We start from the raw sequence: 25,397 nt of genomic DNA, 5'->3' as shown, positions 1-25,397 counted from the left end.
CACTGATGTGATGAGTTGAGCTACTGAAGATATAAATACCTGAAAACTGTTGCAGCTGTGATGTCAAGCACAACCAGTGTCTGTTCATTTAAATTTCATTACAAAGGCTCACGAGCACAAGTCATATAATCCAATAAGACACTTTGCGGCTGATCTTTACTGACCTGCCTTATTAAATTAACATTAATACAACTGTAGAGACAAAGAAACATACAAAATTATTTGAATGACAACTGAAACACAATGACATCAGCAAACCCGATTGTTTCAGTCGCAATGGATCAAAAGAAAAGCACCATTTGGATTTCGCATCAAACATCCTACACGATAAACCAAGGAACACACTGATACTGATAGTGGCAGTGTTGTAGTCGAGTAACAGCACCTTGAGTCCAAGTCCAGCTATAAATCCCCTACGTTTCCAAGTTGAGTTTCAATACCTGAGTCCAAGTCATCAAGGTTGAGTCTGAGTCAAGTTCCAAGATGGCCTCCAGTGCTCCACTTAAAACCGACACACACATTTGTATTGATTTTAAATAAAGGCGCTTTACATAAAACACAAATTTAACACTTGTCAGTGTTTAAATGGGTTTACTTAATGTGTAACTGGAGTTCAATGTAAAATCTGTATACACGGTGTCTCTTCAGTGTATATAATTGAGGGCTCAATCAACAGAAATTCTATATTTATACATTTCTAATTTTGTTTTTTAATAAGTTTATGAAGTTAATAACAGTTGTGTTTTAGCTAAGTGGAATGTGTCCTGTATATTACACCAGGGGCTGGTCCTCCTCATGTTATACTGCCATGTTTGTTTGCAAACAATTCACTTGGTTACAATATGCAATCTCTACAGCACATGCCGATAAATCCTACACAATGGTCCTTAAAAAGTGTAGGTAGTGGATGCATGTACCTGCTCATCAAATCCACATACCCACATTTTAATATTTAGCTGCGTTGTAGAATTCTAATAGCATTAATTAAAGCAATACTGTACTTCCAAACTGTATGCCAAATTAATTACGAAAACAAAACAAAACAAGGAGACACCATCTTCAAACTTGAATGCAGCCAATGTCATCAGTGCTCAAGTCTAAGTCAGGTCACAGGTCCTGAAATCTGAGTCCAGGAACACAACACTTCATAAAAGTTAGCATATATGGTTTGTGTGGTGTCTACAGAACATAGTTGCTATGCTAAGGTCAATGTCCAATCTGAGGTTTTTCACCACACATTAGCAGTTAATCAAACATTCAACATTTAAATTGAGCTTGGAGATGGAAAACAATGATTGTTTTTAGGGCTGATCGACTGAAAACCATCAAGGTTTTCACACAAAATATTCAAATTTGGGACTTTGAGTAGACAGCTACACTTTTTTCCCCCCATTTTTGGATCACAATTCTGTTTACATGGACTACAATAATCTGAATACTGACATTCATCTGAATTAGAAATTCAAACTGCTTAAAGAATATTCCACCATATTCCTGTTTACATGGACATGGTTGACAACCATTGCTGTGAAAACTCAAATTAGGTGTTAGAATCAGATCAAGATGTAGAGTACAGCTTAATCTGACTACTATTCAGGTTAAGGAAGTTAGTGTCTTATTCTGACTATAAATGTGGTCAATATTAGAATACTGCTGACCTTAAGCTTTTGAAAAATAGAATCTGGTGTTCTATACTCGACAGAAATCATGACAGAGCAGTCATGTAGGATCTGGGCCATGTGTTGTGTTTTAAAATGTCATGGATCATTTTTGAGTGGACCTCGTCTTCTTGGGCGTTTTGACTCCTCCCTTCTTCTTGGGTGTGGTGAAATCTTTGTCGCACACTTCACAAACCCAAAGCCCTGAGAAGACACAGAGACTAAATTATTACAACAATCAAAGATACAACGATACTTCCTTTAAAGTGGACATATTATACCCTATTTCTCCAAGTTAACCTAGTTCCCTGGTGTCCTGATGAACATGTCTGTGACATGCTTTGGTCAAAATACCATAAGGATGAAGCACCACAGCAGTTCAATCACCCTGCTAAAACAGCCCTGTTCAGAACACTCTGTTTATTACAGTTTTTCTCCATTGGTTTGGCTCATTTCTTGAAACCGAAATTACATTCTCAAAACTCTAAGATCGTTTGGCACAACAGAATACAACAGAATGTCCTGCTAACAGAATACAATTGTGTGGCGCATTGTGACTTCCGCACGTCCCAGTGAGTGCGGAAGTCAACATCTATTTGCCCATCAAGCCACCCCTTCACATACAATAAACTATCTCGATGTTCTCCCACTCACCGGTAGGTATGGAGTCCACGCCCACACAGAACGTGTGGTATCCACGATCGCACTTGTCGCAGAACATCATCTCGTCCTCGTGGTGCGGCTGCTGGCACACGATGCAGGTCTTGCACTCCATACACTGCCAGCGGTACGTATGGATCACGCGCACCAGCTCCGCACTCATGTCCAAGCAGGACGGGTGACCTGAGGTTTACGGACACGTGCACAGAAGCCGGAGACAGACAGACAGACAGAGCCAAGGACAGAAATAAATACAGAGAGAATGCACAGACACAGAAAATCAAGCAAACAAAACAAAAAAAACACGTGAACAGAACAGGGTCACTCATCTTCTTACACACACACAAAGAGCTCATGACAAATGAAATCAGTGGATATCAAACATTTGCCTAAAAAATGTGCTGTGTTGCAAGTTTCCTGGGTTTTAAGTGATAATACAGGGGTTTTTTTTTTGAAGTGTGGATGTATGAACGGAGACATAGTCAACACTGACTTTGTCATGCTCGCGGCCATATCCAGGAACCAGTTTATGTTCTTGCTGAAAATATGGCTTCCATCACAAATAACAGATTTTAGCTATGTAACAAAAAGGTTCACCTAACAAGATCTACATCCACTTGGATCTACAATATCTGTGATTGCTTTTTCCAGCAAGAAACTGAAGGTGACTGCTCACTCTCCTGCAACCAAAGATCACAGAGGAAATCACATTTTCTTTTAGTTTGTGAGGGCAAAGGGAGCCGCAGGACAACTGCTGCCTCCTTCAGTGACTTAATGTAAATCTAAATAAAACATTTCAAACACTCAGGTCTGCATATAAACACATGTGAAGTTGGCCGTCTAATCAAAAGATTTGAGCCCTTTGCATGATGGCAGTGTGCTGGTGGATCATAAGTCAGTGCTGACTATGCGTCCGTTCCTCATACAAATACATTTCAAAACCATGATCAATCTCTTCAACAACAAAGATAAGAAGAAAACAAACAAGGAAAGTGTCCTTTAAAATGAAGTGTGTAAACTTACCGCTGTTATCACATTGGGAGCAGTGAATGAGAGCCTCAGGTTTGCCTTTCTTGTTTGCCTCTTTACCCTTCTGGCAAATGCCACATATAGCATTGGGAATGACCTTAGGCTGCAAGGGCAAGATAATTCTATAAAAAACAATCATACATGTATATCCTCTAGACATGGACAACAAATTTTCTTCACATCTGACCATTTTATCTTGAACAATGAAGACGTTTTTATACTCTGGAGACACTATACACATTTTATTGATTGGTTTAAACACAAACTGCATCAAAGTTGTATTTTGACTAAAATTAATGAGTACAAAGAGTTTCAAATAGCCCATTTTGCCAAGAGGGAAAAAAAAACTATGGTCCTACTAAAGGACATGTTTTAGTGAACAGTGAAATCCAACAAACAAAAAACAGCAGCAGGAAAGGGATGTAAGAAAATAAAGGACAAGCACAAGAACTCGGATCACTGAACTGCATGTGCATGTTTTCACTGCTCTTATATATTCAGAAATTCTTCAAAATGAATTAGCTCATATGTAGGTTTAGGCTGATTTAAATCATCAATAAAATGTTTATTCACATTGCTATTGTGAACAGACTCTTCTCGTCCATAGCTAAGCAATTGAAAGCTGACAGTGTCCAGTTAACACACAGTTAAAATTAAATGTATTATAAATTTAACTCCAATATGTCCAACAAGACATAGCCTCGACCTGCAGTTGAAGTCCAGCGAGTAAGAATTATTTTTATTCTGCATTAAATAAATCTACATAATAAATATTGTATTTTATGTAGAGCTGCAACTACTATTAACTGTCAATAATTTGAGTTATCAAATAGTGTTTTTTGTTAAATTTAATTGAATAAAACAATGATTTCAGCTTTGTAAATAGAGTATCTGGTAAATATCTGGTTTCTTTTCTCCGCTTTCCTTTTCGGCAAACAAAAATTTGAGAATGTCATCGTTGAGATTTGGGAGACGGTAATCTGCATTTTTCACCATTTATCTCAACAACTAATTGTCAATTATAGCAAAAAAAAGAATAATAATTAAACATCCCAGATCGATGTAAGAACGTACGAGGGGGAATAGAAGATTAGATAAATTAATCGCTGCCAACCAATCGAAACAACAAACCTATGAATAGAGCAAATAAATGACAGATTGATAAATTATGAAAATAATCATTGGTTGCAGCCCTTTTTCATTTAAGTATATTATATATCTATTAAGTTAGTGATGAGTGCGTGTTGGCACTGCTACATATATAAGCTGTGCCTCCCTCCTTCTACAGGCCTGCCTGGACAATCTGGTGAACGTTAACTGTGTTTAACCAGTTGTGTAATAATAAAGTTGCTCCAAAATAAAACGTTCTGAACCGATGATAAAACTAGCACCACACACTCCTGGCTGCACTAAGAGCTGTATGAATTATGGATTGAATGACAAGAAAGCCGACAGTCAGTATAATCTGCTAAAGTTATATTATCATATAGAACTATATACCACAGTGAAATGACATTTTAATCTCTATAATCTGTAAATAATCTTCAGAAAAGCCAGCAGTGAATTTCCATACATTAATGTTTTACATCATGTACTGTATGTCACATGCAGAACAAAACATTACCAAAGAGGCAATCACTGAATCTAATCCCAATTTTTTGATTCATATTTAGATGTTTATTCATGAGCCGTTTGAGAAACACCACACTACACACCGTCAACTCAACGGGCCGGAAGACCAGAGTGACGTAGCATTAATCACCTGCACTCTGCGTCACTCTCTCACAGTTCTGCTCTCACACAAAGTGTCTTTGTGAAGACATAAAAGTCACATGATGCACCAATTTATCGTCCAATATTCACCTTGTTGACTGTCATCGTCAGCAAAGATGATGACGTTCATTGATACAGACGCTCATCTGGCCACGCTTCATGTGTACTGAAGAAAAGTGTATAAGAAGCTGAGATGGCTTTAAAACAGTTGTGGGTAAAGGCAGTGTTGAAGCTGGGGTATGTAACATTTATGCCGTTAGTGATAAGTAATTCCACAATAGCATTTGAGCATGAAGTAAATAAAGTGATCTAAGTGAGAACTTAACTCTAGACTCTATCCCTCTGTGACGAGAGGCAGTTCAGCTACACTATATGATTTAACCATGCTCAACTCTAGACTGTTTTATTTGTTTATTAATGTATTTGTTTTTCCAGTACGAATCGTTTTCACACTGCCGTCTAACCTCGACCTGCCCTATATGCACTCCCATTGTATGGTTGGATTCATCATTAACTGGAAAAAACAAAAATCATTATTGAACTTAAACCATTAACGATGAAAATCTGTGATGGAACGTGGTGATCTACGCACTTTAAGTTGCTATCTGTATTTAATAGCTCTATAGCCAAGCAAATATCACTGATCTAGAGTGTTTGCTCAGTGACGTAAATTTAGGGTGCTTTCATACCAGTATAAACAGCTTTGTGAATGGTCAGAATTTTGGAATATTGTGAAACTGAAATGATGATGTTTGGGTAAGGCTTCAGTCACGTTGCCTAAGCTTTTTACTGTGTCTTTCCATGGGCATTTACACTACACACTGCATTTACAGTTTTACACTCTGGTGAATAACGGTCAAGTCAAAGTTAAGTTAAATAAAACTTAACACAATAAAAATGGCAAACAGAAAGGAGAAAGGACCATGCTCACACCACACAGCTGAGCCATGCTCACTGTGATTACTTTTATATTATCATATAAAAAAGGTATCAATGGTGATATATCAGAATATTTTAAATGCTGGTCGTTTGGCAAATTTAAAGATTGAAGGAATTAACAAACAATCCAGGGGTGGGCGGTCAAAGGTATGAATTGGTTCTGTATCATTTTCTGCAGTGTCCCCTTTTCATTATTTGCTTTTGACAGGATATTTATAACAAGGCTGCAACTAACAATTCATTATCACCAACTTATCCGAGTACAAGTTAAAAATGTCAAACCCTATACAAATCTAAATGACCACATCCTCAACCCTCTTGTTTTTTTTCCACAAAATAGATGCCCTAAATGTCACTGACATCTGAATCTTTTACATGGGAGCTCTAAAGTGTACAAATCTTTTCCTTCTTAATCATTGTTTTGTCCACAAAAAAAAACAATATTTAGTTTACTGTCAAGGGTGAAGAAAAGAACCCAGAATTTTAAGAAACTGAAATCTCAGAACAAACATTCAAACCAATGAATGGAACTCTAAATCAAAAATAATTAATGATGAATATAGTTTGATTATTAATCTGCCAAAAAAACTGCCACAAATAAAAAGCTGATCGCCTAACCCTACATCTGACCTCCTGTACCTTCCCTCGTCCATACTAGTAGTGAAACATCCATCTGCATCTGTCCTCACTGCCCATCTTCCCCAGTTTGGGAACCACTGCCGCAAAAAAACATATTTTGTGATAGCAATGTGTGAGTGTTCTCCAGACCACGATGAGGGAAATTCTAGCAGACAGTCGTCGGTTCTCAGGTTACTGAAGGTATTATGGAATACTGTCCACTCTGGCTTTTTCCATACTCGGGAAAAGCACTTGGTGGCATTATAAGGGTGAGCTATATACAGTCTGTCAGGTGCTGCGATCTATTGCTCCATCTCTGTGGATTTGAAAGTGTGCAGTGAACGGCTTGAAACCAGCACTGACCCCTGTTACTTTTTGCAAAGTAAAAGGAGTCACATGATGTCCAGAGCTCTTTATCTATATACCTGAGGACTCAACACGTCATCCAATCAGGAGCCAGAAGAGAGGCTCTCTGTTCATGAGGGTAGGTCAATTGTCCGTATGTACGAATAAAGTGAATTTTAGGCCACACCGCCCAGCCCTTGATAGACTAATAAATACTATTTGTCAATCAAATATGTCAAATTCAAGATAATGATTTAAAATAACTACAAACAAAGACACAAATCGTGTCATGAATTGGTGTTAAAGAAAGCTACTGTGATGTGGGGGCTAGTCCGCTAGCACACAGACTACAACAAGCTGAGCTCAGCAAGAGTGTGAACAAGGTCAGCATGCTGACACTTATAGAACATCACATGGTGTATAAACAAAGTATAATATTATACCAACACACACTTAAACATTAAGGTTAGGTGCACTCTACACTTCAGATATAAGTGCCAAAATTGTTAACACCAACTACTTTAAAAGCAACCACAAAATATATGTGGTTTCTATTTTCTTTATCAGAACATCAACTTTAACTTTTCAAAAATGTACAAGGAAAAACTAGCAGCCAAAACATCCACTTACTTGTCTCAGAAGTATCTTTTTTTGACAAGCGAGGACAGACAAGAGGTATATTGAAGACACTTAAAATCTTTTAAAGTTCAAATCTGTCTTTGCTGGAAAAACAAAAAAAGTCAAAAGTGCGATGAAAGTGAACTGTTCCTTTAAAGTGTTCTTATTGCTCACAGTCTGGTACGAAAAAGGAAAAAAGCCAAGTGGCGGTTGTAAAAACAAAAAACTGTAGAGAGGACCCCCAGTGTGTGTGTCTGTGCGTGTGTGTATGTACATCTGTATGGACCAGGTTGTATCAGCTGAACTGCTGACAAACTGTGGAAGTCAGAACAAAGGGAAGAGAGCGAGGGGTGGGTGGTGGGATGGATGGAGTGAGGGAGTGGTGGTAATAGTAGAAAGAGTAGGGGGGGGGGGGTAGAAAAGTGCTGCTGCTGTTGTTGGAGAAGAGTTCAGTTGGTTTTGTCCTCTACCTTGTAACCTGGGGTGGCTTTGTGGGACGCTGAATGGCGCAGGCTGCCGTCTTTGCTCGGTGTAGATGTCCTGTCTTTAGCCTTGGACTTGTGGCCCTGTCCACCTCCTCCCTCTTGGCTCTCTACATCTGATGTGTTGCCTGAAGAACTGTCCTGTACAGGAACAGGGCATGGAGAGAAGGGGTTTAAGGGAAATGTACACAAGAGATGGGAAAACATATGATTTTCTCTGGTTTTTGTGATTAAAGCATTCACAATAAGTTGATCTTGGTGAATTATTCTGGTAATATTGAAAGTGAAAATGTTTCAGCTAAGTAACTTCAAAAAGCCATCTACCTCACCTCAAGCAGTCCTTGTGATTTAAGCACCTCAAGGTGGATCCCTCAACTCATGATTAACAATGATCGATTATATTTCTGCTCTTAAGCAAAATAAGCTACGGTCTCCACAAAATGCAACAAAGGGCGAGGGATATATTGGTTGCATCTGGTCAAACACTGAAACACTGAAGTCTGTTAACTTCTGTTAAGTTAAAAAGATGTTTTTGGAACATTATTCTATTTTCACTTTACCCATATCCATAAAGCATATGTCTGTATGCCTGCATCTAACACACATTATTTAAGTGAAGCTAAGGTGATAGATGAGCCTGTGGTGATTAGAGTAACAGTCTAAACAGCCTTACAGATGAGTTCTTCTTTTTGTTGTCTTTGACATCCTCTGCATCGTCTGAGTCGGGCTCTGAGTCGAGTGCAGGCAGCTCTGGGTCAAGTGGAGGTTCAAACAGAGCCGTGTTCAGCGGCAGGTATCGCAGCTCATTGGGAGAGTATCTGTTACGCACAACACAATGATGCATCAGAGCAAAGCAGCACAAGAGCCTTTAAGAAAAACAGTATCCACAGTGCATGAAAAAGGACTGGAAAATGACCCGAAAAGGACCCATTTTTGTCTTTGTTTTTGCTCCCTGTGTTTTATATTTATTTACTTGTAATAAAAGACCTTCATAAATAAAGTTACGAAGAAAACACTAACTTACGAAAAAATAACCACCTCAATGTAAGTTTTGAGACGGTTAGAAAATGGTGTACTTAAGAGAGTTCATACTAGGGGTGGTCAAAAACCAATACAGGGAAATATAGATTTTTTTCTTAACTGAGGGTTCAAGTAAACATTAAACTAATTGTGGATTAGCATAAAAAAATCAAGATGTTTCAATGTCCAATAAATGGTGCCAAAAGCTCACTCTCACGAGAGCTGTTGTGTGTTTTCACAAATACTCAGTATATCACGATATCATGATAGTATCGTATTGTGACTTAAATATTGTGATAATATCATATCGTGGCATCTCTGGTGATTCCCACCTTTTATAGTAGTCCTGGAACTGTCCTGGTATAAGGGCCACTGGGTATGGCCCCGTCCTGGTCAGTTCTGGAGCCAGCACTTTGAACCGACCCTGAGGTACTTGGATGATCTGAGAGGACACATACAAAACAATCATCTATAAACAAAACATCAGCATCACTGTGCACTCTTACATGAACACCAGAAGCCAGGCACATCAGACATCATCTGGGCCCCAAGTGGGACTTACATGTGTCTGAAGGTCAAAGTAAGCTCTCCTCTCTTCCATTCGCTCCCTGTTGAAGTTACTGTTGAACTCGGCAGCTTTTTTTGCTGCTTTCTTAATGTACTCAGGAACCTTACTGGCCTCCACCTTTTGAGGATTCTGCTGCTGCATTTGCTACGAGAGGAAATACAGAAACTTGAAACGTGAATTTTTATCAGGTGCATTGTTGAAAATCATAATTCCTCATTATTCACTAGCCCTATGTTGTGCATGGTATTTCTGCTGTTTGTGTACTTACAGAGTACTCTTTTGCAATCCTCTGCCGCTCTCTCTCTTGCAGAATGACTGAGTACTCTGCGTGTTTGGAGGGATACTCCTTAATCATCAGATCTATCACCTCGTCACTCCGCAGAGCCGTCAGACCTGTAAACAAACAAGCAGCCACCTGCATGAGCACATAATACTCACACTAGATCGCAAGGCTCCTCACAACATGGTGGGATTTTGGGATATGTGTTTGGCTCCCACCCAGAGTGCACTGCGTCTCAGTGATGACATTTTGCTCACGCAGGTAAAGCTTCTCTTTGTGGGACAAGTCTCTTCTCTCCATGTCTACACAGAAACACACAAGCAACACATTATTACAGTATCCTGGTTATGGACAGGTGACAAAACTGTCAACTCTTTCTCTGTGCCTATACTTTATTCTGTAAATGTATACAATGTAAAGAACAATTTGCATATCAATACATGATATTTCACAGATAAATAATAATTTCTGTGATATCACACCAACATCATAATCTATAATAAAATAACCAGATATCTTAGCTTGGGATTACCATATAATTATCAGAGTAATTATTATCTTACCAGGATACTTTCTCTTGAATGAGGTGACTCCCAGATACTCGCTGACCTGCTCCTGCAGCATGTAATACTCTCCTGTGTCATCTGCCGGCCACTTGTACTCAGTCAAGTTCTCTGCTGGGAAATATGTCGGGCTGGAAGTGGAAGGGGGAGATAGATCAAGTTAATTTTAATAGCATTACCCCATAAAACTGAAATTAAAAGGCCCAATATGCAGCATTCTACATCACAACATATAAGGAAAAATATCACCAATGTAAATAGTGGAGTGCTGGGGTCTTGAGCAGACAGTCACTTCTCATGTGACTTCTCTGTGTGTTGTTATTGAGACTCTGTTTTGGTTGCCAGGCCAGTACTTGAGGTCCCGTTGAAGATGTTGAAAATGCTAGACCCTGTATATTAATTCTAGCCAAGGATAGTTGCCTCCTTTAGGTCTCTCTTGTGAAGATTTTAATTAGGCTTAATTTAGAGTTTAACTGGTTAAACAAATGTATATATTATAAATCTACTGCATATTCAAATAAGGTTGTTTACCATGTTGACAAGATGAGCACATTTGAACATTATTCCATGACATTCATTAGCTGTTGACTCTAAATGTTTTAATACACTTCTCGAGCACTCATCCTCTCACTCACTGATGTGATCAAAAAAGGCTACTAAAATCCTGTTACCCTTTCATAATAACTTGAGCAAAAGGTTAGTGTTTCATGCCAAGCTCAAAACCAACTAACCCAAGGTCTTGGCTAGAGGTGTCGCAGCTTCGAGAGCTGTCCCCCGAACCCATCCTCCGTCGTTTGGGAGGCTGACTTCCATCGTTGGACTCTTCCTCATTGACTTCTTCCTAAACGACAAGAAAACATACTCGTGAAAAATTTACAAGTGAGACAAAACTTTCCTCAGAAGATGAGTGAGTGAGTGGGTGGGTCCCAACCTAAAACCAGCACCAGCAGGTGTGGAAGATTGTATTTATTTTTGTACATCCTCAGAACATAGGTCTTCATGCCACACTGTCAACAATGTCCAAATGCAACTACTCCACACTCAAAGTCTTGATTTGTCTGATCACATAGATGGAGAAATGTTTAATTTTAGAGCTTGCCTGAAATTAGGCCATATTATTTTATAATTAAAAGTGTGGGAGGACTTTTCCCACTAACTCGGAATCAAACGTCAATCATTTGTTCATGAGCTGATGCTATAACAAGCAACCTTCTTATTTAACGGGTGCAATGAATGAGTTCTCACGTCAACAGTAAATATCTGTGTACAACAACGAAAATATGCGCGTTTAAGAGCTGGTTAAAGGTAGAGATTGGAATTAAGAGCCTCATAGAAACGCCTCCATGTGTCTGGCTGTAACGAGGCAAATAGAAAAATATGTTTATGGTGAACCATTAGCCCCCCAATTAACAGCAGCCTAAAAACAAAGGGGTGACGCGAACAATGCCAAGAGATGTTAACCAGTTAGCTTTTAGCTAACTAGAGCGCTGGAAACACAGCTAACTGTGGTGCGTGTTTTCACGGAGTATGAACGTCACCTTTAAGGATTGTGCTCCAGGTGTAGCGGGGTTGCTATCGCACGGGGGTCTGATGGGGAGCACAGCTGCCATAATTCCCTAAATGCAGCCCGATGTTGGGCTAGCTTAGCTTCCTTTTCTTCTTCTTCGCTTTCAATTTTTGCATTACCGCGTCCAGTGTTTTTTTCTCCTTCTTCTTCTACACCTGACGACAGTCGATTTGTGACTGTTTAGTGCCATCTTCTGGAGTGGAGTGTATGTTACAATTGGTTGGTACAACTTGTACGATTTGACAATTCAAGTTGAGCTGCTGAAGACAACTTTTGACAACTTTAACAGCGACTCTGTTTTTTCTTTATAAGGAAGTACGCTGCTGCTCCAAATGAAGAGATCATATATACTTCCCAAGTTATTGAGAAACTGCTTTTTTCTTTTTTTTCTTTTTTTTACATGAAAATCATGTTTTATTTTCTAATTTAAACCACAGAAGAATATTTCTGTTTATAGAGAAGCTCAAAAACAACACAATTTAACACATTACGTCATCGTTTTAAAGGGCGAATGAGTGAATGGAAGTCGTCTTCTTTCTTTTTCTTTTCCAGGCAAGAAAATGGGAGAAATTAAATGTTGAGACTCACTGACACCTCGTGGTCACTGGGCGGTACTGCAGCCACACATAAAAACTTGGTTTTTAATGCTGCACATGATTGAATTTATCAGCCGCCGGAAACTTTTTTGGCATAAGCGCTGGGTGAGCAACTCCATAGGAATCAACGGAGCCAAATGGATGGTGCTCTGTCTAGTTCTAATAATACGTCCATGGATTTACTGCGTTGGTTGGAGTGGCTCTTATTTTGAAACGACAAACCACGTACGGGAAGTCGGAGGGGAAAATCTACTCCAATCCGCGGAAATCATCAACAAGACTATTTTTCATTTTCGTAGCTAGCTAACCATCTGTCAAACGTCCAGTCCCCGTCCGTCCCGTGTTCTGCCAAAGGTGGTGATGTCGGAGTCTTACGGTAAGAAGACTGATTTGTGTCCACCATTATCTTTCCTCCTGTAGCCGCAGATGAGAGGAAGCAGGTGTGTCGAGAGGATTTTTCTCACCGTAAACACATCAATCTAATCGAGGCTCCTGGCCTGACCGTGTCATGTCAGCGTAAGACAGTCGACTCAGGTTATACATGAGTGATTAACGTCAGTCTGTGGGTAGGATTTATCGACTTTGTTGATCCAAAAATCGTCACGTAGGAGGTGCAGGAAACTGGCACCGGGGAAGGGTGAAGCTGTAGAGCTGTGACTGTGATGTGCATCCTGGTGTCACCTGCACACCAACATTGACTGCAGGGGGTCATGTGAATATGATCATCACATTTGTGAGGGGCTGTTGTCCAAAAAATGTGACAATACACGATATTATAGTCCTCATGGTCCTGGCCTACAAGCAGCATCCTTGGATTTCCTTTTCCATGTATATTAGTGGATATACTCAGAGTTAGTATTTGATGCCACACTGACATGTCTCAAATAAACGTCTGCATGTGAATGCAGAATGTTTAGTTTTGGAGGAAAACAGCACAATCTGCAGACTTCTTGGTACTATGTATACTTAAAGTGTTAACCAGTGTGTTATACTGCTGTTGTAGCTCATCTGCTTCAAGGTTTGAGGTGTTGTGCAGGTGGTGTCTTCTGCAGACCTTGGTGATTGTCATTCTGTGTCAGTTTGGTCCTTCTCTGCTGACCTCTGGCATCAGCAAGGCATGTTCATCCAGAAAACTGTCACTCGTTCTTTGTAAACCCTACAGCTTTTTGTGTGGATGAGCAGTTTCTGACACCAACAACCATCACCTTCATGTGTCATATTTACCCTGAATTAATTGAGTTGCTTCCATATAACTGGCAGATTAGGTATTCGCATTAACATGCAGTGAACAGGTGTGTTTTTCCAAAGTAGCCGCTGAGTTTATCTTATATAATGTGTTCCCTCCTCAGATTTCCTGTTTAAGTTCCTGGTGATTGGGAATGCTGGCACAGGCAAATCCTGTTTGCTACACCAGTTCATAGAGAAGAGATGTAAGTATTTGCAGCTTCTTTTTCACAAGTGCAGTGATGCAGTGTTGTACAAATGTCATATGTATTTTTCTAGGCACAGCTTGTTTCTCCGAAACCACAATAGCTCCACGGAGCGGTTCATTTACAGTGTGTACACAATAGTATGTGGTTGTATTTATTTACCCACGAACCGGTACGACCAACAGTGCTGATGCAACAGTGATACTGCCAGAAACAACTTTGGTAAACAGAGTTTGAGTGTGTGCTACACGTTAAAAGTAGTCTTATAAATGGGCTATTATAACCAAGCTACCTGATGTGTCTTCTGAATACAAACTGTCCGATGAATAGGTCATTGTATGCCTCCAGAACACACCTCCTCCTTCAGAAGTGTCTGGATGCAGCAGCGGCAACAGTTGTAATCATACAAATCAAACAAAGCATAGGTATTAAAGCGCCCTAAATGTATGTCGCTGAGCAAACACTCTACATCAGTGATATTTGTTTGAATATAGGGCTATTTAATACAGACAGCAGCTTAAAGGGGATAGATCATCACGATCCATCACAGGCTTTCATTGTTAATGAACCCACTATTGTTTTTGTTTTCCAGTTAAAGATGAATCCAACCACACGATCGGAGTGGAGTTTGGCTCGAAGATCATCAGCGTGGTCAATAAAACGGTCAAACTGCAAATTTGGGACACTGCTGGACAAGAGAGATTCAGGTAGAGAAAAATCGATGTTGTGGTACAGACACACAGCCTGACTTTGACAAGTGTGCCACCAGCATATCGCAAAACAAGAGACGTGGACACTTTCACTTCTGCTTTCTAAATTGGCTGCCAGTGGACACACAAGTAAAAGTAGATTATAATCACTTAACAGAAGGCTCACTCATGAATAGCTGCTGGGTTTTTTTCTGGTTGAACAGCATTCTCTGACTGTAACCTGTAGTTTTTCCTGCACCAGAATCCATAGAGAAAATTATTGATTTTAAATTATAGCACACCGGAGCTGGAGTGCGTCTGCTGCCTCCATCATTAAGTGTATATGTGTTATGTTGTGACTACAGTTTTTGAAATCCTTTTGGATTTTTTGAAACTTACAGCAGACCAGCAGATGTCCACATGAGTTTAAAACAACAATTTTCTCTATGGACTTTGATGCAGGAGAGTGATCTGTTTAGAAACCTTAGCTTTCAGCTGGTAATGGCTGTCTAATGATGAGTGCATTGTTTATTTTTTGCTTTCAAGGTAAAAAGTTTCGTCACTTAAGCCTTTCATAAGAAGGTTAGTCACTATCTCCATATTATCTCTGCGTGTGTTTCAGGTCTGTGACGCGCAGTTACTACAGAGGAGCAGCAGGAGCGTTGCTGGTCTATGATATCACCAGGTAAAATAATCAAACACGGATATTCAAGTCAAGTCATTTCTTTATCGTCTTTCTAAAAACGTCCTCTGGTCTGTTTCTGCACTGAAGTCGAGAGACGTACAATGCACTGACCACATGGTTGAGTGATGCCAGGATGCTGGCGAGTCAGAACATCGTAATCATCTTGTGCGGAAACAAGAAAGACCTGGACAGCGACAGAGAGGTCACGTTCCTGGAGGCATCACGCTTTGCACAGGAGAACGGTAAGTACCGTTTGTTAATTTCACTTCTCTTCCCTAACAGAAACGTCGTTCACTTGATGTTGCGAAAAAAAACAGCAGATATTTTTATTGTTAAGACGGCAGAGGCCTGACTACTGTGCAGCTGCCATTTATAAACGTGTGGGGCCATGGATTGGTTTGAATTCTAAAAAAAGGAGACCAATCTCTCTTCAACACACATTATCATTTTCCTACATGAAAGCCTCCTGCTGTTTCATGAACTGCAATCCCCCACCAAACACAACAGATGTGTTCTAATGTGAATCTGAAGGGACAACAAAACTGGTAACACCTGTTATACTGTAGGTCCACTGACATATACTAAAAGGTTGACTACATTTAATATATTAATAATCATAATCATAATACATAAATAAAATATTGTTTAAAAAAATCTTTATTTTTAATGACCTCATGACCCAGCTGCAGCACCTTCACAGCTCACTAGGGGGCCATGGTCCACACTGCTGTACAGTATCCATGCCACAGTAGGCTCCTGGAGCCTTTCCTCTTATTATTATCACCCAAATGTCATCACTTCCTGCCACATCAATGGCTTATTTAGATTTGTACATGCAGCCTTATGTACAAATGTGTAGAAAAGGTCTAGACTTCAGTGTGAAAGCTCACATGTGATGTTTGATGTGTTCATTTGTGTGGCATAAAGTGTGACCTCATGGCAACACCGAGTGTGTTTGTGTGTCAGAGCTGATGTTCCTTGAGACCAGCGCTCTAACTGGGGAGAACGTTGAAGAGGCTTTTGTCCAATGTGCTCGGAAAATTCTCAACAAGATTGAGTCAGGTAAGATCTCTGCTCCCCCCTCATCCCTACAGGATCATTTTGAAGTGTTTTTTTTATTTTTTTTTATTAATTCACATTTTTTCACTGATTTTCAGGAGAGCTGGATCCAGAGAGGATGGGCTCAGGTATCCAGTATGGTGACGCCGCGTTACGACAGCTCCGTTCTCCTCGCCGTGCTCAGCCACAGGGCAACCAGGAGTGTGGCTGCTAGTGGTCGTGTCCTGTGACGTACACAGTCGAGGTGTGTGGAGTCTGTGTGTTTGCCCAATATCAGATGATAGGTGGCGGAGGATTTGTATACGTGCTTGTCAATCATGTGGTGATTTGAATATGTAGCTAGTTCCTCGTAAAGAATTACATTTTTCGTATTGAAGTTATGCTTTTACCCATCTTGTGCCGCTTTGTCCTCCACATGAGGGTCGCAGGGGGCGCTGTCCTCACATCTATACTTCATTGTATCTGTGTAATGTTTCCTGTGTCACTGGCTGCTTCACAACTATCATATCAGCTGATCTGAGGGTTGTGTTCATTCTGTTTTTAATAATAACCAAATATACAGTTTTTTCCTGGGGTGTGTATCCAATAAATTGACAGTTATGTGTGTGTTTGTTTTAATTAGTGTGGTTCAGACAGGTTTGTGAAGACCAGGAAAAGAAAACAGCCACGTGGGACCCTGGAAGACCTGGGGTTCAGGTTGGGTTACGGTGCTGGTGCCTCCCCTCTGACCTTTTGATCTTTGACCCTCTCACGGACCGCAGAGAACCTTCAGAGCATTTGTTGTTATGGCCTGTGTCTGCAGAGAAACACCCCCCCTCCTTACAGACTGCTGGCCATCTCCAAGGTAACCAGAGACAAACCCACCCTTGAAAAAAAAAAAAAAGATCTCCAATCAGGGATTTCTGACATGAAACTTCTCTCCCTCACCTGCCTTTCTTCCTGCTTGCCCCGCATTTCACCTCATTGCATTAGATTATATTCTTTTTTATTAACCTTACAGTCATTAAATCCTATTTACACTAAAGAGTACTTTCGAAACAGTGGGACATTGTTTGCTTTTTGGTTGTGTTTTGTATTACAACTAAAAAACAAACATGCACCATGTTAATTAGCTTTAAAGGTCATGGCAGGTGTTACTCTTTCTCCTCTACTGTCAGTCTTTATGCTAAGCTAAGCTAATCACCACCTGGCTCTCTGCTTTACCACAACCCCCCTCTCCCTCCTCTGTTCCTCCTGGCACCTCAGAGGCTGTCCTGCACTTCATCAGCCTCAATATCTGCTCCTGAGAGATCCGATCAAAAGTGTTCAACTCAAGTTTGTGTGTTCTCACCTGACATTAAATTAGGGGCCATCTGTATTGTGAATAAAAAGAACATATAAAGTCTTAAATGTAATGTGGAGAGTACCCTGATAAAAGAAACAAGATCATTTCTGACCCTGTTGCACACCTGGACATAGTGTTGAACACTTGTGATAGGACGTCTCAGGACAGATGTTTCTTTCTTTGGTCACGGCGTAATGTAACATCACTACCTTCTTTTTCTCCCGTCTGTATGTAGGTAACACTGTATATAGTACTGAGTCTGGGGTCAGTCCCATCATCCTTACCTCCCTTATGTCGTCCTTTCCTCCACGTTTTCACATTCCATCATATTTCTTCTTCTTTCTTCTGTCCTCAGCACTCTATCCCCTCACTTCATCCGTCTCTGTCCTCAGCACTCCGCCTTCCCCGAATCTCCCTCTGTCACACACTGTACAGTGTTTCTGTAAATAGAGATTGACGCATGTTTTCTCAAACAGAATATCAAGAGTATTTCATTATGAAGAGATATTGTGTGTATTATATTAAAGGTAGTTAAAACATATCCAGTGTGGGGCTCATGCAGCACTGTATTATCATGATCATATACTGGGCAGTAAACGTGGGCCGTACTGTTTGCAGCATTTATGTTCATTTGGAAATTTGGATGATTTAATGTGGATTACATTATGGACTAAACACGTTAAAGGGATAGGTCAGGATTTTTGAGGTAGGGTTGTATGAGGTACTTGAACAGAGTCAGTGTGTTACACACAGGTATCTGCTCCTTGTGCTGAGAGGCAGCTGGTGGGCCTGAGCTTAAAGACAAATGACTTGCGACATGAGATAATAGAGACACTGATTTTAGGCTCTAAACAAAAGACATGTCAGACAAATACAAAAGTGATCATGACTGCTAATTGCAGTAAGGCTACTCTCATATGGAAAGCCGTTTTAACATTTAATAGCTCGACTAATTCAATTCTTCCTAGTCAAAAAAAAACATTTCAGATATCCACGATGACATACTTCCTATCCACAATTGTCATTTCAGATATCCACAATGACATTCTTCTTAGGACAAATGGCGTCACTTTTGCCATTCATGTGTATTGGGCGTTCAATTTCAGATATCCACAATTATATTATGGATATCTAGAATGAACATTCTGGAGTCTAGTCATAATAATATTTATGGTAATTGTAATGAAACCGCACTGAAGTGACGTCATTTGTCCTAGGAAGAATGACATTGTGGATAGGAAGAATGTCATTGTGGATAGGAAGAATGTCATCGTAGATATGTGAAATTGAAAGCCCAATACACATGAATGGCAAAAGTGACATCATTTGTCCTAGGAAGAATCTCATTGTGGATAGGAAGAATGTCATTGTGGATAGGAAGAATGTCATTTTGGATAGGAAGAATTGAATTACAAATATCTATAATACATATCCAGTCTAGCTATTATTGTGTTTTTATTATTATTATTATTTTGTGTTTTTTCATGACTCGGGTCTGATCTTTTCAGGGCTGTGAGAACACAGGAATTGGATCATGAGAATGGTCATATCAGAGATTCAGAATCCACATGGCTTTTTTCTTCCTCGCATGCATTGAGTGTTGTTGTCCTTCACCAGCACTGGCAGCATGCGTGTGCTTAACTGTGGCAAAAATCAAACAATGGAGGAAAGTATCATCCTCCAGAGCTAAAGCTCACTCACAAATTCACCTGCGGTAGCTTCATTTAGACATGAGCATTTCATCTCATGTTACCTTACATAATCTAACACTTCAACACCACGTGGTCTCACAAATGTGCTATTTGTGCACTTGCATGCAGTATGAGAGGGCAGTCGCGTTCAACACAGGATATCTGTGCTTTCTTAAAACAGATTGTGAATATGCTGGGGATTTAAGAAAAACCTAATATGAATGCAGCATTTTTATATTTTAGGGGTTCGGCAGTTCAAACACAACAGACAGACCAGCTGTCAAAACAGAGTCCCAATTACAACTCACTCGCAAATTTGACCATTTTAAAATGGTTTTCCATGCTTCTGAACAGCCTTTTCCAACAGAAAACTAAAGTTTGTGTCACTTTGAAAGTATTAGCTCATAAGCCTCTAAGGAGTCTAGATCCTCTGCTGCTTCCATCATTAAGTTGTTACTTTCTGACTTCAGTGTTTGACAGCCTTCATTCACAAACTATACAAGTACCTCATCCAACACGACTCCAAAGATCCTAAACTTTCCCTTAAGTAGGTTTAGTTTATACATTATAGCTTGAATTGATTCACAGTAGCACACTCAGCATCACTAGAATGATAGAGTGTAACACAGGTCTTTGTCCAAACAGCTGTGACTGCTCCATTTCACTCACACAGCACATGTTGCCTGTTTACATTGAAATGAAACCTGACTGCTGCCAGTGCTTTAAGCTGTGGTGTTGAGTTTTCTCATGTGTTTGATTGGTATTTGTTTCCAAAGATAAATTTTGCCTCTGGTTTTAAACTTTAAAACATCATCAACACAAAAGACTCTGATTTCCAGGTGTTTTAAAGGACCCGTTCAAGCATTTCATATATTATATTTATGTTTTTAAATGTCTTTTGCCCCCTCAAATATGACGCATAACTTTTAAATACGATCATTTAACATGAAAATCTTCATGTGTTGTTGTTGATTTTGGCTGTTTCACAACAGGTCGCTGTCTTGTGTTTTTTCATCCAATCGTTTGTTCATATTTATACACGTTGTTTTTTTCTGTTATCATAATGGACATTATGGATTTTTAATTTATTGTGTATCATAAATGCATATGTTTTTAAAATAAAAAATGATGATGAATAAAGTATCTTATTTAAAAGGCAGGTTCTTTTTTTTTCTCCAATCTGAGGTTTATTCTGTTCAGATTTGCACACAAAATCAGTTTGTGTATTTTCTTCAATTATACTGTTAGCAAGTTCAATTAACGTATGTTACAGGTATGTTATAAATAATTATATTAGGGGAAACTCAAAGACAACGATGCTTTGGGCACAAAGGCAAACCATTTTAGTATGTCATAAATCTGATGTATATTTTTCTAAGGAAAAAAATCTAAAGATATTGATAAATGGTGTGGAAGGACAGAAAAGTGATTTCTTCACATCTTTGCAGCACAGCATTTAATCTTAGCGTTTAAAAAATGTTCATTATGTAAACACCATGTCAAAAAGCCAACAAAAAAAGGCAAATATACAGAGTATTATACAGATTTACAACATCATGTATGTCACACATTCTATATCATCAGTATTGGAGTGACTTGTTCAAAATCGAACAACAAAAACGAACCTAAGCCACTGAGGGGCTGCTGTAACGGTACTTGTAGGAGTTCACGCATTGTCTTCCGGGTCCAATGAATGAATGAACGAATCAAATACGTCAGCGTTGTGTTGTGGAGTCACCAAACAATCATTCATTCACGGTTTTGCGCTCTTAACAAATAAGCGACCTCAGTCGAACTGTGCAGACACTTATATTAACTCTGTAACTGGCATGCTAATTCAAAATAAAAGGCTCACATGTTTGCCACAACACGGCAAAAAGGATGACGACGACGGTCAAAAACTGCGTACTTCCACAGTCAGTAGCACACCTGCCGAGTAATTACCTGCTGTTTCCTGCACCCCACAGTGCCACCTACTGTGGCGCCCAGGTATTAGACAAAGACAAATAAACACATGAAATAGCTCTAAAAATACAGAATTAAAAAAATGGAATGTACTGTATATTGTTTTGCAAAGCTCACCAACTAATATTGAATATTTAAAATATAGATATTTTAAAAGTGAAATAATATTGCACAAACATTCACATGCTAAGAAACTAAGTAAAGAAATACTGAACTCAAAGCTGCAACAACAACAACTGAAATGGCTGAACGTGGCGCCATGCAAACATTTTGACCACATTTATTGCGAAAATCTATTTTTCTTCACATCTTGTGTGAGAACAAATATTAACAATTCAACATATTTACAGAAACATACAAATAGAATAACTACATGAAAAATAGTCTAAAGCAAAGTGCGATTTGATCATTATCTAAAGAGAAAATGCGTAATATGTGTTAATTATTACCACTGTATTTATACAAGCAGTATTAGTAATAAAATATAACCTTGACTTTGGTTTGTATCCATTGTTTTGGTTCAAGTTTTGGCTTTAAAAGTGGATTAAATGGCATTTATAATTGACAAATTACAGTAAAGCTGCTGTCAGTAATGTCTTTCATTCAACAAAAAAAGACAGCAGTAGTGGAAACTGCACATATACACTGTTCTAACCATCACAGTCGCCTTTTAAAGTCACATATCTTCAGAGTGTGTTAGCACCAGGTTGTAGACACATAAACATTTAAGTCAATAACACTTAATAAGTGTTAAAGTGTTTCTTGGTAGAAATTCAGGGTCAAAATAATTGTACTTATTTTTGTCTATAAGTGTATAATTGCCTGATAGTACGAGTTGTTTTTCTTTACCCCAGAGTGAGCCTCTCTATATTTATATCAGGAGTCAGGTCAACTCTGCAGAGACCGTCATTTTAGACCACCATGTTTTTGCAATACGCCACAATGGACAAATTTAACCTAGTGACTTTTGGTGCGTTTTTAACACAAACCAGTGATTTAAAAAACCCACATCTCACAAAGCAAAGTCTATCATTGTAACAGTTTAAGGATCAGAAACTTTCAATCACCAAGAAAAAGAAAATGATTCAGTTTGTGATCAGAAAAAGTGACGGGTAAACAGACAATATGGGCTGTATTGTACATGATACTGTAAAAAAAAAAAACATGCTGCCTCTGTGTGAGTATTGGCGATTGATCGATGTATTGAAAATATAGAAACGTACAGTATTTTTGAGATTCAATGTTACAGCTTTTTCTTCCAGAGCCTTATTGAATCGATCGGCTTCACGTGGTGTGGTACTTAACCCTCAGAGGTGAAAGGCAACAATTCAACATGGAATGGAATCTTCTTCTGGGCTATGTACACTGAAAAAATATCCTATAATTGAATTAGTAAAACAAAGGCTTTAAAAAACATTTTGTTTGTGACTAAAAGTAGTTTTAAAAGGATATTTCCTACATTTGTATCATAATCAAATTGCGATTTTTAGTACAGTAGTGTGACGGTGGAAAGGGGTGAAATAGTTAACAACTGTTCAGTTATTTTGTCAAATTTGGATTTTTTCTTTTTTGAAACAAATAAAACATTAGTATCAGCTCATAACTTCATTGGCCCCAGAATTTCACATTAAAAGTTAAGTCACTTTTTTCAGTCTGGAATCATCTGGTTGGTTGATCTTTTTCTGCAGTGCATGTGTTTGGATATTAGTTATATATTATCTGGAGCGAGCGGAGAAGCAGCGCATGTACTCAGTGATCCAGGGGTTGAACTCGGGTTGAACCACCTTCCTGGCCTTGTCCTCATCAGCAGACTTGGCTCTCCGCCGCTCGCTTTTCTGCATCTGGATCTGACGCTCCACTTCCCGCCTGGTCTTGGCACGGAGCGCCGACTTGTGGATCTACCAGGAAAATTAACACAAACATCAGCTCCTGCTCAGGGTTAACATCACAGCATGCAATACTGTTTTTACAGAGCGTTCTTACATCATTAGTTGAAGCCGTAGGCCCGACGTTATGCGTCTTTCTTGCCGCGATGTCTGTGTTCTTCTCCCCCGAACCATACAGAGCAAAAGAGTGTCTGCTCTTGCTGTCCTCCCTGGGCTGCCGTGGTGTTACAGGTCTGACCCGATGCGAGCGCCACACGTCTTTTGAGGATTTGGAGGCTTTTGTCTGCTGTGGCTGGTGCTGTCCCATATCTCTCTCTACAAAAGATGAAAAAAGTGTTGTCACAGGTCCCACTGTTTGTACACAGTGATATACACAGCTATATCTGATCATTTGGTGACATGGATCATGCAGATTCAGGGCTCTGACAGTTAATCTTGGAGTAACTTTTTCCAGTATCCCAGAACACTTAAGGCTCATGTTATATTCTCCATGTCCACAGAAGTCGGCTAGGGTCCACGTGCCATAAAGTTGGTCGTCTGCCCATTTTTGCACTGGTCCGTGCAGACCCTGAACAGACAAACGCAAGTCCACGCAGAGGCTTGTGTTTATGCAAGGAGGTCCTGGTCTCCACACATGTACAACTCCACACTCAAAGAATACGAGAACATATAAAAGTCTTGGAGAGAGATCACAGCTATTGGAATGGAACATGAGATTGAAAGCTAGACTGACGCTGACCCTTCTGTAAGTATGAACAGAACAGTGGGCATGTATGTGAAATCCACATCTAGATGATTAGAGGATATTATATAAATTATACTTTTCTCCTCAGATGCACCGTACCTTGGTGTTGCTCTCTGTGGGGAGCTGATGAGCCTGAGGAGTGGGTATGTATTATTAGTAGGGCTGCGATAATTAATTGATTACTAAATTAATCATCAAGTATTTGGATGTTTTTATAAATAAATAAAAACAAGCTTCTTAAATATGAATAATATCAATATCCTCCTCGATGTGAGATTTTGTTCCAATTTAGAGGTTTAAAACAATAATACGATTTACCTGCAGACACCTCCTCCTTGTCATCCTCCTTGTCCTCTTCCTCCTCCTGAAGGACAAGCCTGGGCACAGGTTCTGTTGTCCTGTTTGACCTTTGCCCCTCACACTCCTGCTCTGCCAGTACCTGGTTGTTCTTGGGAGGAGGAGGAGGAGGAGGAGGACTTCTTCCTCCTGACTCTGAGTCGCTGTCAGAGCCGCTCCAGAACCAGGGATTGTGTGTTTGCTCCAGCAGCCTGCGGTTCAGTCTGTACCTCAGCATCTCGTCATAACACTTGCTGAACGTCTCCCATTTTGGATCTTTGAACTTCTTCATGTACTCCGAGCGTATCCTCCTGGTCACCATTTTACATCCTCTCTGAACAACAGCAGTCAAACGAAGCTTTAAAAAAAAAAAAAAAACCGTTGACGCACAGTGTGTTTATGAAATTACAAAGCGTCAACAACGAGCAGCTGCTGCGCTGCGGTGTCACCGCCAGACATTTAAATTTAAATCACAACGTGAAAGTGATTTCAACCAATTGCAGAGCAGCGGATGGAAAGAGCTCGGCCTACTTCCTTCCGGGGTAAGTTAGATCAAAACAAAAGCGTAGTTTAGAGAAAATATATCAGTAAAACTACAATTTATACAACTGTTTGCAGTTAAATCACAAACTCAAATTCCACCCACACAAAAACGCTAGTTGTAGTCACCAACGTTTACAATTGCGTGTTTAGAAATGCAGCGACGCGTCACGCCGCCGCCATATTGGTCCGGGAAAGCCAGAACGTAACCAAACAGCAGTAAACGAGGGAGTAACTGGAGTAACTGTCACAAACTATATACTATATGGACAAGTAAACAAAGTAGTTTGACACATTCAAAGGATATCGTGTTTCAAAACGCGACTCCCAG

The 25,397-nt window shown here is 39.6% G+C and overlaps 3 protein-coding genes across 4 annotated transcripts; 1 reads left to right on the top strand and 2 right to left on the bottom strand.

Annotated features, from left to right (window-relative positions):
• Window positions 1-1,764: 1,764 nt before the first annotated feature.
• On the bottom strand, window positions 1,765-12,219 carry phf10 (PHD finger protein 10; the record flags this gene model as incomplete). Its single annotated transcript, XM_083900912.1, has 12 exons — window positions 12,092-12,219; window positions 11,285-11,394; window positions 10,554-10,684; window positions 10,209-10,292; window positions 9,979-10,103; window positions 9,705-9,854; window positions 9,475-9,584; window positions 8,796-8,940; window positions 8,111-8,263; window positions 3,342-3,450; window positions 2,313-2,501; window positions 1,765-1,862 (listed from the first exon to the last, which is right to left on the bottom strand). The coding sequence occupies exons 1-12, from the start codon at window positions 12,161-12,163 to the stop codon at window positions 1,765-1,767; spliced, it is 1,476 nt and encodes a 491-aa protein (XP_083757038.1). The 5' UTR covers window positions 12,164-12,219.
• Window positions 12,220-12,958: 739 nt separating this feature from the next.
• Window positions 12,959-17,355, top strand: rab4a (RAB4a, member RAS oncogene family). Its single transcript, XM_083901069.1, has 8 exons — window positions 12,959-13,092; window positions 14,066-14,146; window positions 14,739-14,853; window positions 15,458-15,520; window positions 15,608-15,762; window positions 16,487-16,582; window positions 16,678-16,823; window positions 17,202-17,355. The coding sequence occupies exons 1-7, from the start codon at window positions 13,077-13,079 to the stop codon at window positions 16,791-16,793; spliced, it is 642 nt and encodes a 213-aa protein (XP_083757195.1). The 5' UTR covers window positions 12,959-13,076; the 3' UTR covers window positions 16,794-16,823; window positions 17,202-17,355.
• A 5,319-nt stretch (window positions 17,356-22,674) lies between these two features.
• Window positions 22,675-24,976, bottom strand: ccsapb (centriole, cilia and spindle-associated protein b). 2 transcript variants are annotated; one of them, XM_083900923.1, is made up of 3 exons: window positions 24,509-24,976; window positions 23,543-23,760; window positions 22,675-23,457 (listed from the first exon to the last, which is right to left on the bottom strand). In XM_083900923.1, exons 1-3 carry the CDS (start codon window positions 24,846-24,848, stop codon window positions 23,275-23,277), a joined length of 741 nt encoding a protein of 246 aa, XP_083757049.1. In that variant the 5' UTR covers window positions 24,849-24,976; the 3' UTR covers window positions 22,675-23,274. The 2 variants fall into 2 exon arrangements, with proteins under 2 accessions (XP_083757049.1, XP_083757050.1); XM_083900924.1 differs by having other exon boundaries at window positions 23,543-24,013; window positions 24,509-24,669.
• Between the last annotated feature and the right edge of the window lie 421 nt (window positions 24,977-25,397).

Source organism: Microchirus variegatus, assembly GCF_963457635.1.
Source record: "Microchirus variegatus genome assembly, chromosome: 14".
Taxonomy (NCBI): Eukaryota; Metazoa; Chordata; class Actinopteri; order Pleuronectiformes; family Soleidae; genus Microchirus; species Microchirus variegatus.
Note: the sequence above shows the minus strand (reverse complement) of the source record. Positions and strands in the feature narration are given on the sequence as shown.